Raw genomic sequence first — 16,617 nt, 5'->3', positions numbered from 1 at the left:
TATTTTCACGCGTGATACTGAGTCAGTGCTGTAAATTCCACATTCCTATGACCAGGATCACTCGATTCATATCGCAACCAGTGTTGGCTTCCTACCAAGAGATTGGTCAGCACATTCATCTCAGTGCCCCTTTACGGAAGGGTGACGACAGTGATAATGGATCCGAGTCGTATATAGCCCGGGTTTACACTCACAAGTGAATTCTTGACATGGGGGGGTCACTTTGTCTTCTTGGCATTGAATGTAACAATAGTAATAATTGCTATAAAGAAAGGCAATTATTATTTATAGCTGCTCGGTTACTCTGTCGTGCATGATGGAAAACCACATTAAACCATTTATTCGCTCTCTCATTTTTCATGGCACAAAAGTATCGTGCCACGGTATCACCGTAGCAGTGCGTAATGCCATTAATTTTGCACGTGTCCCTGGCTCCCGTGGGCCTTGGTGTGGAAGGGATGCGTCTGCAATAGCGGACCCATGCAGGTGATCATACGCAGTGCATGCTCTGAACGTGACGCGCTGACGGGCAGCCGTGCCACACAGCGGACGTGCCCACACACACTCAGTCGTGCCACATGAACTCGCTCGTACTCGCTCACACAACACAAAGACAAAGTGACGCGCCTGCCAGCAGTCGTGCCACACGCACACACTTGCACTCGCGCGCACAACACAAAGACAAAGATCCCCCGTGTAGCCCGGGCTGCCGGATTTGCAGCGCAGCTTGTCGTCCGCTGCACCGCCGCTCCCCGCACACACACACGCACCGATCTGCCCTCGCCTCCACCGTCAGGGACGGAGTCTCAAGACAGCCGGATCCCAATTACATTGCCCTTACCCCAAATCCGGGGGGGGGGGGGGGGCAGTGCGAGGCGCATCTCACAGAGAAGAAGTTTCCAGTGGCACTGTCAAGACTCGCGCTTTGTGTTGCGCTTGTGAGCACACTTCGTACACACAAAGACAGAGATCCCCGTGTAGCCTGGACAGACTGTTGGGGCAAGTGCTGTTCGCGAGCACCTCAAGAAGGCCGGCACGGCACACGAGGGGGTGGGTGGCCAACACCACGCCCGGTCGCCTTTGTCTCCCCAGTGGCGATGTTTACAGACCGCACCAGGTACTCATTTGAGGCTGAGTCGACCTAGGGGAGGTCCATGACCGGTTCAGATAATCGTCACCGCTGTTGGCTGTAAGCGGGAATCGAACTCTGGTGGCCGGGTTCTTACGCGGCACAAGACAAAGATCCCCCATATAGCCTAAACAGACTGTTGGGGCAAGTGCTGCTAGCGAGCATATCTATACACACACACATACACACACACTCGCACGTGCAATTATTCCTTTGACTAAATAATTGTATTACGTGAAGGAAATTATTTTCTGGCCGACTAAAGATATGCTGTGCTTTGTGTGGAGTATAGATTGCGCTGTGCGTGTGTGTGTATATAATAAGGAGCAATCAAAATGTTGTGAGAAGCATGCACTGGCTCACCCTCATTAACGTGGCTTAGTTTTGTATACGGCTCTGTGTATTGCAATACACTTATGGCAAAGTCGTGTAAGCGGTAAGTTATTAGTCTCCACATTAAATTCAAGGACATAACTTAGCCAACTCATCTCGAAAACTTTTTTTTTCACCTTCTCTTACCCATTGTATGTGTTGTACTTGAGCTGCAATTTACATTGTGTATGTGTGTATATACACACACATACACAAAGACAGTGATCCCATGAATACCCATTACAGACCTCTGAGGCATTTGCTATGTTAGGGCATATCGCTATGGAGCAAGGTGGTGGTGTTGTCAGCACCATGCCAGGCCACCTTTGTTGGCCCAGTGCTGACGTTTAGAGGCTACACCACCAGGTGCTCATTTAAGGTCAAGTCGACCTGGGAGAGGCACAACACGGGGGCTGAATGCCACTTGCCACTGATGTTTGCCGTGACATGGAATCTAACCTAGGTGGCCGGGTCTATCGCGCAGCTTGCTGGCTGCCGCAGCATTGTGCACGCATGCAACAACAACAACCACCGCCATTCATCAGTAAGTGGTGGTGACGTCACCACGGCGCTTGTGCCAGGCTATGTGCACTTTAAATAACATGAAGTGTTCCTCTGGCAGGATGTCATGGGACAGATCCAAATTCCATGGGTTGACTGAGATGACTTGCCGATGCACCACCTGTGCCCCCTACTCTGCTAATTCCCTGAGTTTTAGCTGCTCAGCGCTCCGCTCGTTTTTGTGTGCACGCACACGTGTCCTTGTAGTGCAGTTTGTGTGTTCGTGGGAGTGGTGGCATAGTTGTTAGGGCATATCGCTACGTTGCCGGGGACCTGAATATGATTCCCAGCCACACCTGAAATCAGTGGCAGGTGATATCTGACACCCGTCCCGGCACCTCACCCTCACTTCTGCAACCTACACCGACCAGCGTAGTGAAGTATGGATAAAGAATGTCCATGAACAACGCGATTGGGGCATCACGGTGGCAAGACGCAACACTACCTCGCCTGGTATACAGGAACTCATGGGTTCGGTCCAAAGCCTGACGCCTGCTGTATATGCAGAGTTTGCACGTCACTCTCCGCGTGGTCGTGTGGATTTTTCTCCGAGTCAACATCACACGTTTCGAGTATTTGTCTGACACGAGCATTCATTTGTGGCCCGGTCGCTTCTGAAAAAGAGATATATAGTTCAGCGGACCTGGTACAATTAAAACGTTTTAGTTTAGATTGTTGAATGACGAAGGGCTGCAATGTATTATTATTATTTTTGCGATTATGTGAAGTAAATGGACTCGGGTGTTTTAATCTTTGTTTATGTCAAGGTTTTGTGCGTACCTTTGATGTGACCAATGCGGTCCACCAAGCCCACATTTTGACTTGGTGAGATCTCTCCCAGATCCAGTCGAGCCCAAACACTGGTATTTTATTGGCAGAGTAGAATAATCCGAAAAACACGCTCGCCATACGGACTGCATAAATAACATTAAATATCAAAGTTGTTTTCAGTACTGCTTGGGCAACCTCGGAACGTTTTAAGTAATCACGAATTATTATTATTCTAATTTTAGCCGATATCAAAAACACCTCGGATCCCTATTCGCCCGAGCAGCTGAAGGACACCTGTGTCTGAAACTGAGGAATGAGCGAAGGGGAGTTCTTCACCCAGATCTTGGGCCCTCTCGTGAATGCCACTCCAGAGACGCTGAGTTTACTCGATGGAACTTGAGATGAGACTCCCCGCCCCCCTCCCTCCTTTTTTTAAACGATCAGACGAGAAAGATGCTCAGTCTTTCGGCACTTTACTATGTTCATCATGTCGTTTGTTTGTATTTTTCTTTTAATCAAAGATTTAACGTGAGTTTCCCGTGTAACATTAGTCCCATTGTGTGTTACGGTGTTCATAGACACCAATAAATAAACAAATCATCCTCAAAATACCCATCACCAGATCCCCTGCTGCTGCGCTACCAGCACCATAGCGGCGAAAGGCACCTGCCTGATCTCCCTCCCCTCCCTCCCTCCCTCTTCCTTCCCCGAAGAGAAGAGATCTGACGCACCACGCACCACAGAACGCTGCGGTCCGACACGTCCGCGGTGGTTGTCTGTCCGGGCCGCCTATCTCGCGAAGCACCACTCACCTATCGCGGAGTTGTACCCCCCCCGACCCCCCCCCCCCCCCGTGGTGGGAACAATAAATACATATTTACAACAACAAAAAACACCTAGGAAGTGACGGTAACAGCTGAACGTGAGCCACGATATTGAACGTGTAGGTGTCCTGTGAGATGAGTCTGCAGCGTTTTAAGTGATCGACTGAGCCGCGTGTATCACACTGGGCAATAAACCAAAGCATTAAGTTCATCTCCAGCGTGATCAGAACACTTGTTTTGTATTAAGTTTATGTATTCATCACGTGACCAAAGCAGGATTTTAAAACTGTAAAACGCATTAACTTCCAGAATAGACTGCATGGAGTCTGTTAAGTTGACCAGATATTGCTTGTTAAATAGATGATAAAATGTTTGTGGACTAATTTAATAGCATATCATTATTTATGCATTCCCCATGGCGAGTGAGAGTTGTGGATTAGTAAGCTGTTCAAAAATATGTAAGGTATGATTTCAAGTGTTTTACAAGTGCCAAAGTGAAACGTGTGAAATGTGTTCAATCTCTAAGGGCCTCCGTCCTCTAAGTTGACATGCCAGGTCTTTATTTTGAGCATTGTAATTGTCTGTATTTGCTGTCATGCAGCATTCAAACCAGCAACACCCGTGCATTTACTAGCAGTCTCACATCCAAGTAGCGACCAGGCTCAAACATGCTTAGCTTACCCAGAGCTGATGAGATTGGTTATTTTACTTGCGGACGTAGACCAGAGCAGCTGAAAGCAAACCCATGACTGTGATCGAATAACCTGCAAAATTAAATCCACACTGGGAAACAAAAAAAAATCGGCAACCTATTTGCTGTACTTGCTACAGCTTAGCGTATCGCACCCGGAGTGCCACAGTCTCTGCGCGACGCACTGGGTTGCCTACGTGGGGTGCGAAAGAAGTTCAACACACAGAATCAGAATCGCAATATTTCTTTATACTGGAGGAATCTGATGAGCTATAAAAAGCTCTTTTTTCACACATGTCCAGTTGGGGCAGGTCAGAATGTTACACAAACAAACAGTAGAAAAACACAGTAAGTGTGCAGAGTATAGGAAAGGTAAACAAATCACTCGTAAAATATAACGAGAAAAGAATATTGTTTATAACAATCGGGTAAAAACCCATCTGACGCATTGTTGTTGTTGTTCTGCTCCCTGTGCCTTGGTTGCATTCCAGCAACAGCTACGAAGGGCTCATGGGGCAGCCCGTTCAGGGTGGCCATGGCAACCAGAAGATCTGCGTGATCTGCTGCGACGAGGCCTCCGGCTGCCACTACGGCGTCATCACCTGCGGCAGCTGCAAGGTGTTCTTCAAGCGCGCCTCCGAAGGTGCGCTCACGCACCTCCTCGCGCAACGGCTGTACGGTTTGCCGTTGTACATCGCTCGTCGCGCAGAGCGTCATCTGAAGGCCGGTTTGTAATACCTAAACAAATAAATCCAGAAAATCGACACTGCTGAAAAATCAACAAATTGTGTTTGAGGTCACATTCATGAGCATAAATGCTCATGAATGGAGTTGGCCAAACATCCCAACATAGGACCGCAGACCTTGGAAAAATTTGGGCGCTGGCTGCCTTTCCGCTTGTCCGTGGATCCCCACGCCTCCGTTCAAAAACTGTTCGCATTACAGATTCTACCGCTTTTTGAGATGAAAATGGCACGAATGACGGGATATGAAAAGAATCCATTGTTAGTGTTGAATTTCATTTCAAATATTTCTTCGCGATATATATTCCTGATGTGGCTCGGAATAATATTTCAGAAAATGGGAGCACAGCACCACTCTGCAGGGCTCATTTGGCTTTTTATTTCATGCACCCAGAGAGTCCGCTCACCATTCTACCCCCTCCTGACCCCCCCCCCCCCCCCCCCCCCCCACCACCTCAAGGTTTAAAGAATTGAGTGCTCAGCATTAACTTATTTCTCGGTTAATAGGTCTGGGGCTCTGAAATTACAATCCAAACTTGAAAACCCCTAATAATGCAGCTTATATACATTGTGAACATTTAACAAAGTAATGAACAATAATTAAGACATTCACCGCGAGATGAGAGCCTCCCTCATGCTGTGTCGCTCATGGGGGTTGTTTTGGCTATATTTCACTATGCGGGTCAATGCACGGGGACCCAAGAGTGGTTTAGATATTGTTTGCCACCGATGTTATCTGTCGTCGGGAATGAAACTCAGGTCGCCAAGTTCATAGCACGGTCTGCTTTCCAGTGATGGTCAAATGGGATAAGATTTGGGGTTGGATGGGATGGAGAGCAGTAGAGCTGTCCTTGGGCAGATAATTCAAGATGATGACTGTGTGTGTGTGTGTTCTGTGTGTCAGTGTGATGCCCAAATTTGAATAAAATCCCACAGTCACTAAATTATTAAAGCTTCCTTCCTTGAGTGCTCGTACCTGCGGTGAGCTTGAAGGAATCTCACAGGGAAGATGTCACGGTGCATCTCTTGGCATGTGGGTGATGATGATGATGATGTGAATCATTAAAGGATAATTGGATTAATTGTAATTTAGTATCCTAGGACATACGATATCTTTTAGTGGATATGTCATCCGTTGTGTTACCTCAAGGCTATGAGCAGATGTTCGCCTGTCCGAATGCACTACGCGATTAAAAGAAGCGCCAGTCGGGACATCAACGCAAAACTTGCATGAAGCGCTTTACTGGGCTGAAACGAAACATGTAATTTAAAGAAATATGCCCAAGTTGAAGCGTCACGAGATCACAGTGTTATCTTGTTTTACAAGCGCGTGTGCGTCACCGGACTGGCATTAGCTCGTGTAGTTGTGCACCCCGTTCACCTGTGAAATAAAAAACAGCTATAACTTCGTGATGATGCTCGCAATCGATGATCAAGTTGTCTCACCCGGCATTGACATCTCGCACACACGATGGCATGGGGCTCAATTTCCTGGCAGTGATTGTCTCTGAACAATGATGTAGGCGTGTCTAGTTTTAAATATATATATATTTTTTTACGTGCCTGTTTTTGTGGAATTTTACAAACTGCAGTCGGGCCAGAGTGCGTGTCTCGTGAAAGAGTGTGGTTAGGCGCTGGTGGTTATGGAGAAAGCTAGGAGCCCACTTCACAGCGTTAAATTCACCACCCATGAAGCTGTAAAAAATCACACGCACTTACTCTTTATGATCTCTCACATTTTGTATCCCTCTCTGTAAGCACACACACACAATGGACTGCCTTGGAATGCGGCGAGCGACGATGCTACCAATTGTGAAAGGGAAATAGCTGTAAGCGTGCTATCAGAATCATTGCGTGGTACACAACTTGCAAGGCAGATTGCCCTGGTGTTTTATAATGCTTTTGCTGAACCGGAGTCAAGAGGCCACACAGCTGGGGTAGTGGTGGTGGTGGTCATGAGACCACCCAGCTGCTGGTGGGGCAGCCACAGAGAAAGTGGAGCGCCTGTCAGCAACGTCGTGATTTTTATTTTATTTTTATTTTACTTTTATTAATTTTAATTTTTTACCTACGTGACTTTACCGAAAAAACCTAAGAATATATCAGCACTGTGTTTCACACGGAGCGCGAGCCCTGCTCGCGTCAGCCACGCGGACGCCCCCCGTTTCACTTGCCGTGCTCGGCAAGTGAAGCCCCGGTGGGCGTAGGGCAAGGCAGTGCAACCCTGTGAACTTCACCACTAAAATAATGAATCGAGCTTACGCCGCCCCTTTCGTAACATCTCGTCCCAGGGCACTCTACTGTCTAAAACGAATTGTAAAATCTTCAAAACGATAAGTGTTAATTAAACGAAAGCTTTGGGTAAAAGGGAGAACGTGTATTTAAAACTACAGATTGATACATTATGAAGCAAGCTTAATAGCATTTTAAAAATGTAGGATTAAAATAAATGGTTATTCAAGATCTCTTGAGTGTGCGTGCGACTGGCGAGAGAGTTCCATGGTGCGCTGGTGACTGCAGCGTGTGTGCATTCCTTCATCCAGCAGTGGATTGACCACGTCTGATGATGATGATGCCATTGAAACAGAGCGTTCTTGTTATTGCAATGTTGGTATCCGGTATCAAAACAATTATGGAACCCAGTGAGCTGTGCAAATATCTAAAGAAGAAAACAATACCCAGCATCACACAACAAAAAAATCGCCATTGTTATCATTGCCTCGTGATGTACTGGGACACACGTCCTTTCACAATTTATCTACGAAAATGGCACGATGTGATTGTTTTAATGTTCACAATGCAACTTGTCTCTATGGACGACACGCTTGCCACGGGGCGGGGGGGGGGGCTGGTGACACAGTGACCAGAGCAGCGCTTCACTATGCGACTGGTTGACCCCATTTCATATCTCCCCCAAGGCGAGCAGCGTGAGTGGCGAGTGAACGCCAGAGCCTGTCCTGTGCCACCCCACGGTTGCACGCTGGCCAGAGTGGGGAGGTATGGTCACAAAGCGCCCCCCCCCCCACCTCGTATTACAAAGTTTTTTTTTACAAAAGATTGGAGAGTAGAGCTGGTGGAAACGAGGCGATATAAATGGCACCTCGGCTTCCTCACCTGCTCATCGTAAGGCCGCTCGCCACTCATTTCCCGCCATTCGCGAATCGGTGAATTGCCCCGATTTTATTACGATTTTGGGATTCGTATATGTCGATAGTGTTTTTTGTCAATGTCTCGTTTGGACTGCATTGCTTTGCGTTGAGTGTGTGGTATGGCCACTGCGTGTACGGGTATGCCTTGTTAGTTTCATTCTCCCGAATGCGGCATGCGGATTTCATTTGCACGTGCGGTTGCGGTAGTTGGAATGAACGTCAAATATGTGATTCTCACTGGCGTGATGATATGCGTCGTAACACGAGGGCAAGAATTGATTTTAGTGATTGCATCGAAGCGTCATCCCGTGCCTCCTCTGGACACGTGCAGCTGACCGGGTCACGATTCAGTCCCAGCGTTACCTCCGTTGTTGTCCAATATTCACGGTCTATTTTATATTGGCACTTTTAGTTGTTTTTCTATCTCATTTTGCACAGTTTTGTTCACCAAGTTCGGCTAAATGTAACATTTGTAAATCATTTACATATCATCACCATCATCATCATGACCATCATCATCTTAAATAGCAGCCACAGCCATGATATTATCCACTGCTGGATGATGGCCTTCCCAAGTTGTCGCCATATCTCGCGGTCTTGCCAGAGAACATTCCATCTAAACAATCCATTGATTGAAGGCACATGAAAAATATTTTTTGTTAATCTTTAATGTATATTCTGCATAAATTGAGAGACATTCTATCAGAATAATAACAATAGGATAGATATTATTTTTGCTATTGGGCCCTCCTATATACCTCTGCGGCATCTCGGAGTGCTTAACATCACATCTCATCTCGACAAATTTGAAAATGGGACTCCCCCAAGTGGCAGCTGCTGTCCCTGTGGGCACAAGGTGACCCAGGACGTGGCCTGCAAACGGGCTGCAGTCTGCCAGTAGGGGGGCGATGATTGCCGCCGTGTGTATAATCTACACCGAGTAATTTTGCGGAATAATTTTTTTGACAAATCTGGATCGCGGACGGTGCAAGGAACGAACGTTCGGCGTAGCGAGTGGGCCGTGCTGACTTAACGAGCAACCTGCCGTTTGCCTCGCGAATCGCCTAAGGAGGAGCCGGTGGGTGGGTGAGCATCCTCGTCGAATTCCCGGCAATGTTGATTCGGCGATTGAAAAAGGGTGGCTGACTTTTAAAATGCCTGCAGGCTACGGAAGGGCCGCTCCGAAATATTTTCCTCAAGGTCCCTTGAACTGTGCAGAGGGCAGCTGGGAGAGGACTGGGGAGACGAGAGCAGAGCCAAGAGAACATAATGTGATGGCTGTGGATGGTGGAGCACTTTTCACGTGTTGGCTTCGCGATGGTGTGGTGGGGCTTTTTTTTCTGTGTTTGGATTGGCGTCATGTGGGTTTGAGATCATGGCACCATGACCCAGGGTTTCTTGCATACCATGTGCTAACAACCTGTTAATCCCAACATGGCAGTAAATTTTGGTGACATTTTGTCTATTTATTACGACGATGATTGTTATTCCTCCTTGGATTTACATTTTTCTTGCGGCTTTTATGTGGGCACTGCTTTGTGCAACCAACTTAAATGTGTTGTGCATTTCTGCTAAAGGTTTCAAACTTTATTTATATATATTAATATCTGAACTGTTCTGCCATTCTTTTAGTTTCATGTCTTAAGCATATGTGTATGCTTAAAAAAAGAATGTTACGATGATGATGCTGATGATCTGCCTTGTCAGTTGGCAACTAATACATGACTTTAATCATTGCAGTGCCAACTGATTCAATGGGTTTAACGAATTGAGTCGTTTTTATTTCCTTTAATTCCCAGGATCCTGTGTCATCCCTTAGCTGCCTTCATTAATGTGCAGCTCTCGGCCACAAAGCAACACTTGCCAGCGTTTTATTTACAACAATAATTTAGTACCGTCGCAAATTGCCACCTATAATATAACAGCGTGAGGCCATCGGAGACATTTTCACTGACGAGTGTAGTCAGCAGTAGGGGGCAACGCTCCTTTGTGGTTTTACCCAATTAGGTAATTTGTGAATAATGAACTTAAAAACATTTTTGCGAGCAATCGTTTGAAGTTCGACCGTGGTTCTGGCACACATGGCCTACTGTTATTTTTTAGACGAATGCCACGCAATCTTCAACGGCCACTGTGAAGCGCCCTCCTATAACGCTGCAGCATCTCGGAGTGCTTAACGTCGCATCTCATCTTGACACATTTTAAAGGGGGATGCCCCCAAGTGGCAGCTTTCCCTGTACGGCACAAAGTGACCGTGGTGCCACCACACATGCCCTACTGTTTTATAGACTAACGCCACGCGATCTTCAACGGCCACTGTGAAGCGGACGACGCGCATTAATTGTAATTTGTACCTGCGACATTAACCAGGGTGGCTTGCCGGGCTCGCACCGTGACCCCTACGCGTCGAGCGTTTAAACGCGTTGCCTCCTCAGCCGCGATGCCACCCGCGTCTCTGCTTGCGACGCCAGGAGTTACATGAAGCGACGTGTGGCTTGAACTCGCTGTTAATTTCAGTGCAACAGATGTCCCTCGTATGACACGTGACTGCCATCAGATCTCTTCAGCCATTAATCTTTGGCTCTTCTTGCCGCGGTCGGTGGCTGTCTGAAGGGATGCTATGTCCTTGGGAATTGTGAAATGGCCTCGGAGACAAAGGTTCACTGCCACTCTCACTAACCCCAGGTCTGCGAGCTTAGAGCATCATTAGCGTTTGTCTGCCATAGAAGATGTCATGTCCGTGTGTTTGAGTGTGACACAGCTCACAGGGAAGTGTTTTCACTCCGTGCTGTTGCCATTGCCTAATTTGCCAGTGGATTTGCTTATTTAAACAAGGTAAACATTTTATTTTGGATGATCACAGTAATTTGGAAATGTTTTTTTCTTTTCGATATGGACGCTGAATGTGCGTTTAAATGATACATATCATCGGAAAATATCTATCACGCGATACAGCTTACATAGTACCGTACAGCACCAGAAACTCTGCAAAATGAGTTCAGTGTCTGTCCACAGCTAATATCGGTCGTAAGTTCGTTCGTTTCTCGGTCCGCTTGTCCTGGCGAGTGTCGCGGCGGCAGCGTGTTGAGTAGTGGCGGTCCACACCTCCCGTTCCCTGGCGAGAGAACGCCCTGTATTGTGGGAGAAAAACATACGGCAAGTGGTAACACTTCCCTCTCGTATGCGAAGGCTACATCAAATAATTTCCATCCGGGTAGTTTGCTGTACGCAGACAGGGTACCCAGCGAGTTTCCCTGATTTTTGTAGGAGGCGAATTGAAGAGGTCGAGGGTTCGATATTGGGTGAAAGAATGCAGTGGCTCCACATCAGTCTGTTGTGATTGTCCTGGAGGTTGTGGCTGGTTTATATATATATAGTACACACACGAGTGGTATTCTGCACGTTTCATTCGATTGATCGAAACATTGCACCCGGATAATCCCTTGAGATGGAACATCGCATTTGCAAGGGTGTCCAGGGTGTCGTAACGCAGTCTAACAATACGACAGCCCTGGTTTAATTTACGGACCCTTTTCAGTCCACTGCTGAATGAAGCCTTCTTCATTCCGTGTTGGTGGTTGGGTTGCACGAGCATACTTCATGCTGCTCAGTACCAGGTCAGATATCATTCACTATGACATAAGCCAAAGCAGGGAATTGAATTCTGGGTTCATGGTGCAGTCCACCCATTTATACGATATCTTGAAAGTTTGCTACTATATTAGAAAAAAAACGTATCCTGGCTGGATTCCTGCCTGCCTGGATCACGTGCCAGAATTCATGGCTGGCACGTGGCCAAGGAAGCGTTCTGGGTGGTGATGTCACCGCGCACATCTGCGGCGTGATGACGTCACCCGCATCCCACAGCGGTTCTGCCGGGTTCCTGCGCGCTTACGTCACATCTCCCTCCACCCACCCTTCCGCCTTCCCTCCACCCACCCCCCCTCCCTCCACCGACCCTCCTTCCAACCACCCCCCCCTCCTTCCACCCACCCCCCTCCCTCCACCCACCCTCCACCCTCCCTCCCTCCACCCTGCCTCCACCCAGGACGTGTTGGAGTCCAACGCACGTGCGACACGGGAGGGAGATAGAGGGGGGAGGAAGGGATGGAGGGCAGGTGATGGGAGAGTGAGCAACGGAAAGAGAGATGGGGGAGGGAAGTGGGTGAGATAGAGTGGGGATGGGGAGGGATGGGGAGGGATGGAGAGGTTGGAGAAAGAGGAGATAAGTGCACCATGGTGAGAGACGGCCCCATGTAATATCACAAGTTTTGCTGGCTGGGATGGACACATTGTCACGTCTGAAGGACGTGTGCGGGTTGCGAGTTTTCTTTAAAAAATCCAAAACTCGACTCTACTCGATGAATGATTGAAGTGGTGACAATAAATACATATTTTAAAGATTAATTACACAAAGAAAGCGCACGTACGCATACAACGAATGTGAAACTAATAACTTGTCATTCATAATGACTGGCATCCATGTGCAGCGCCTGTGGTTTGTAAATCACCTTGGGACAACACCAGCACCACAATAGCAGTGCAGGAGAGCACTCGGACACATTTGTATTTATTTCATGGCTTTGAGGAGGCCCTCGGGATGAAACTTTGATGAATTTGACGTGTCATGGCGCAGTTTGGTCTCTCTCACAACCGCTGTCCCCAGGAGTGTCGACAGCTTCGGTCTTTGGACGTGGGAAGATGTGCGGTCGTTCTCAAGTGCTCCAGCCATGACCCCCGGCGCTGCACTTCAGCTTCCGCAGAAGGTCGACCCCTGCTGGAGATAAACACTTGGGGGGAGGGAGGAATGGTGGCCATTGCTGCCCAGTCAGCCAGCCCCTCTTGCCATTCCGTGAATTGTTTGGATTCACGATGGGTCGTGCTTTTGACCGTAGAATCGATTTTATTTGCAGTCTCGTTCGTGCCGTGGTCCTCGTTTGGGTCCGTCCATAAATTATGTCATGCACCTAGGGGAGGGGGGTCAGACATTTGTGACGATGTGTGACGAGGGGGGGGGGGGGTTAGAAATGTGACGTCACATCAAAATGCGAAACTTTAAATAAATCTAGACAACACGTTCTCCATAATTAAATATACTTTTTTTATAGATGTTTTCTCCTACAACATCAGAGTGCAGCGGCACATTAAATACGCACTACAATTACAATAGTTTAAATCGATTTGAAGCATGTTTTATTTTTTTTGGGAGGGGGCAGAGCTTTGTGACGTCTTATTTGAGGGGGGTCTGACTTTTTGTGACGCCGTGTGACGAGGGGGGGGGGAGGTTCAAAATCGTCAAAAATCGCGTGACGTCATTTATGGACGGCCCCTTTGCTCTCCTCTGAATTACCCGAGACATTTGTTCCATTGGAGCAAATGTAACATTTGTATCTTCAATTTCGTGAATTGTAAATAAACCGTTCTATCACGTGCTACTCGATGACTGTTGTGAGCATGATGGGTATCCGTTTTAATCGATAGATCATTTCATGCCTCGCGGCCGCACAGCACTGCTAGCGTCCACTCACCCAGTGTTGGTGGAGCATTTAATTAAGGACAGGGAGTGGTGGGACTTGGCATAAACAAATAAAGCAATAGCTTAGGGCCCCAAGTAGCTCAAGGGGGGGGGGGGGGTCATAAAATATGATGTACCAGATGTCAGCTGGAATACAAAGCCTAATTAGCATTAAAGCAATGAACATAAAAATTACGAATTTATTGATTTCGTCTCTCTCTTTGGACCTCTCTTCTATTTTGTCTCCATTTATCTTATCTCACTACGGCTCTCTATTTATTGTCTATTTCTATTCAGTCGTCTCACTGGGGACTTTACGAATTGACAGCGGGGTGTGGGGGGGTAGAGGTGGTGGGGGGGGGGCACCCAAAATAGTTCCTGTGTATGGCCCCCAATGGGCCACCACTCCCGATGATTCGAGGCAGAGGCCCTTCCAAATCATTTCAGTTGAGCCACCACTTTCACTTTTAAAGGGAGCCTGCACAAGGCAGCGTCTGGTCTCCCCCGCCGTTATGCTCATATTTTACACATCACTCTTTGCACTTGTGGATGTAGTCTAATGCAATGGAAAAAATAATAATTCTTAGTAAATTTTATTAAATGGATTATTCATTTTCAAGAGTTATTTTAATTAGCATAAATTTTTTTAAAGATTAATGACAAAAAATGTTCCGGAATTGATTAGTTTCATTTTCTATTATTTTGAGTTGGCCTTGGAACAGCGGTGCATCAGTGATGATCGATGTCTCATTTTTCGATCCACCCTCCCTGTCTTACTTGACCGGCATTAAGATGGCGCTTGTGACACGCGATAGCACAAGCTCTGTCTCATTGGTCTTCCACAGTCAGATGACTAGGGTGTCTCGTCATGTTACGTTAGTTATGTCGCGTGATTGGCCACCGACACCTTTAAAATCCAAATTGTTTATTAAACGAAACTTTGTATTTGACCAGGTAAGGCCCACTGAGCTATATGGCTCCATTTCAGAAGCGACCTGGCCACAAATGATAGCTCAACGAAGTGGCTTGTCACGTGTCAATGTATAGCCAATACCCTAAACACATGTTTCTAAAGATGAAGAAAAAATCCAGAGGACCCAGAGAAAGATTCACGCGACCAGGAGGAAAACATCCAAACTCCAAATGTATATAGGCGTCAGGGTTGGGATCAAACCCACGACCGCCTGTAATTCACATCTCCCCACCTCGGTTAGTGCACAGGGATGCAACCCAATACCGGTTTCCAATGGAGCCAATGCTTGGCGCTCACAGTAGAGTACAGGTGTTTTCCCACTGGCTATTTTATGAACCGAATCAGAACCAAACCGTGATACGCTGGACTCGCAAAACATCTCAATCTGGCTCAGGGCCAAGCAGGGCCAGGGGCAGCGCTCAATAATTTCGCCATTGCGCGTGACATCAGTCCGTGTAACCTGTCAGGAAGCAGTCACTTACTGCTTCAGCCGCAGGTGTCCTAACGTGTCCGTTTGCGTGTGACGTCAAAAGCAGCATGGCTCTCTTTTGCCAGGGAAAAATATCCTGACTCCTCCTGAGCCGTGCTGGGTTAGCATGGCCCCAGCCCGGCCCGGTTGTACAGTGGAAAAGAGGTTTTAGGTACCTTTGATGAAGACTGCAAGAGGGGCGTGCTTTGCACTGCAGCCCGGCGGTCAAATATACGTTGAGGGAAAAAAAAAACCTTTAATGTATCAGATGGCTCCTCCGCTTCTGTTTGTACTCGGCAGCAGCGTTTTAATGTGAATTTACTTACTCAAGCAGCGAGCCCCCAGACCATGGGGTCACGTTGTCTCCAACGCGATACTATCCCCTCCTCTGGCCCTCCACTTCCCCTGCCTGTTCTCATGCCGCATCAGTGACTGCGCCACAGACGGCAGCTCAATATTCTCACTAAAGAAGAGCAACTCTTGGTCTCCCGTGAGCTCTTAAGAATCACTTCCCGAGGAAATCAAGCGAGCTATCTGCCTGACCCATCTGGGTACTGTATCTGGGTAACAGCAAACTATCTCAACGTAGGTTATTCGATGGTGCCTTCGCAAGTTGGACGGCTTTGTTATCGCTTATTTTTATGGGACAATGCAGTGTGTTCTCCCAGCAGATAGAGTATTAAAACTTTATAGAAAGTGTTTCCAGCCCTTAGTTAAACCATCTGATTCATGAAGGCCCCCTCGCCCGAGCCGTGCCTCTCATGAGGGTTGTTTGACCATGCTTCACCTCGCTGGTCAGGTTGGCAACGTCAGGTGGAGGGTGGGGGACGGAGTGGGTGTGTGTGTGGGGGGCGGGGGGGGGGCATGCGGTTGGGGTTATGGAGGGTTCCCATTCGGATGTCGCTCGTGTCGCTCGTCGCCGGATGCGAAGCCGTGGGAATCGAACTTCAATGACCCGTCGTGCTCCTTGAGCGTTGGTGAATTGACATGCAGGGTTGTCTTTCCGACAGACCTGTTCTTCACCTGAGGACGGCTGCTTGCGTTGTGGCCGAAACGTTGTGAAAATTATTTTATTATGTTTTATTTTTATTATTTTATTATTTCCCTTCTACGTGACTTTACCGAAAGACCCAAGAAGAGGGTTGTAGCTTTTTGGCTTGGCGAGAGCACAGGCAACGCTGGGAATTAATAATCACACGAGGCAGGGTTCCCCTCACTGCTCTGCCATTGCCCCTTAACCCAGGGGTCCCCAACCCCCGGGCCGCGGACTGGTACCCCCCCCCCCCCCCCCGGTCCGTGAAATAATTGTTTTCGACAAAACCGGTCCTTGGTGCCAAAAAGGTTGGGGACCGCTGTCTTAACCCACATAAAATATTAAGGAGAGCGGAGAATGGTTGTCGTGTTATTAGATTCCTGAGCG

At 47.7% G+C, this 16,617-nt stretch overlaps 1 protein-coding gene across 2 annotated transcripts in view; it reads left to right on the top strand.

Annotated features, from left to right (window-relative positions):
* LOC133350072 (mineralocorticoid receptor-like) overlaps positions 1 to 16,617 on the top strand; it is a 125,412-nt gene that overhangs the window by 32,788 nt on the left and 76,007 nt on the right. For both annotated transcript variants that reach the window (XR_009756011.1, XM_061564065.1), the window contains exon 2: positions 4,840 to 4,991. Coding sequence is in view for 1 of the 2 variants with exons in the window: in XM_061564065.1 (XP_061420049.1) it covers positions 4,840 to 4,991 (152 nt within the window). In the remaining variant the exon portion in view is untranslated. The remainder of the gene's footprint in view (positions 1 to 4,839; positions 4,992 to 16,617) is intronic.

This window comes from Lethenteron reissneri, chromosome 32, assembly GCF_015708825.2.
Source record: "Lethenteron reissneri isolate LAM-NWPU_2019-01 chromosome 32, ASM1570882v1, whole genome shotgun sequence".
In the NCBI taxonomy this organism is placed as follows: domain Eukaryota; kingdom Metazoa; phylum Chordata; class Hyperoartia; order Petromyzontiformes; family Petromyzontidae; genus Lethenteron; species Lethenteron reissneri.
The sequence above is the reverse complement of the archived record's forward strand: the minus strand, read 5'-3'. Positions and strand labels throughout refer to the sequence as shown.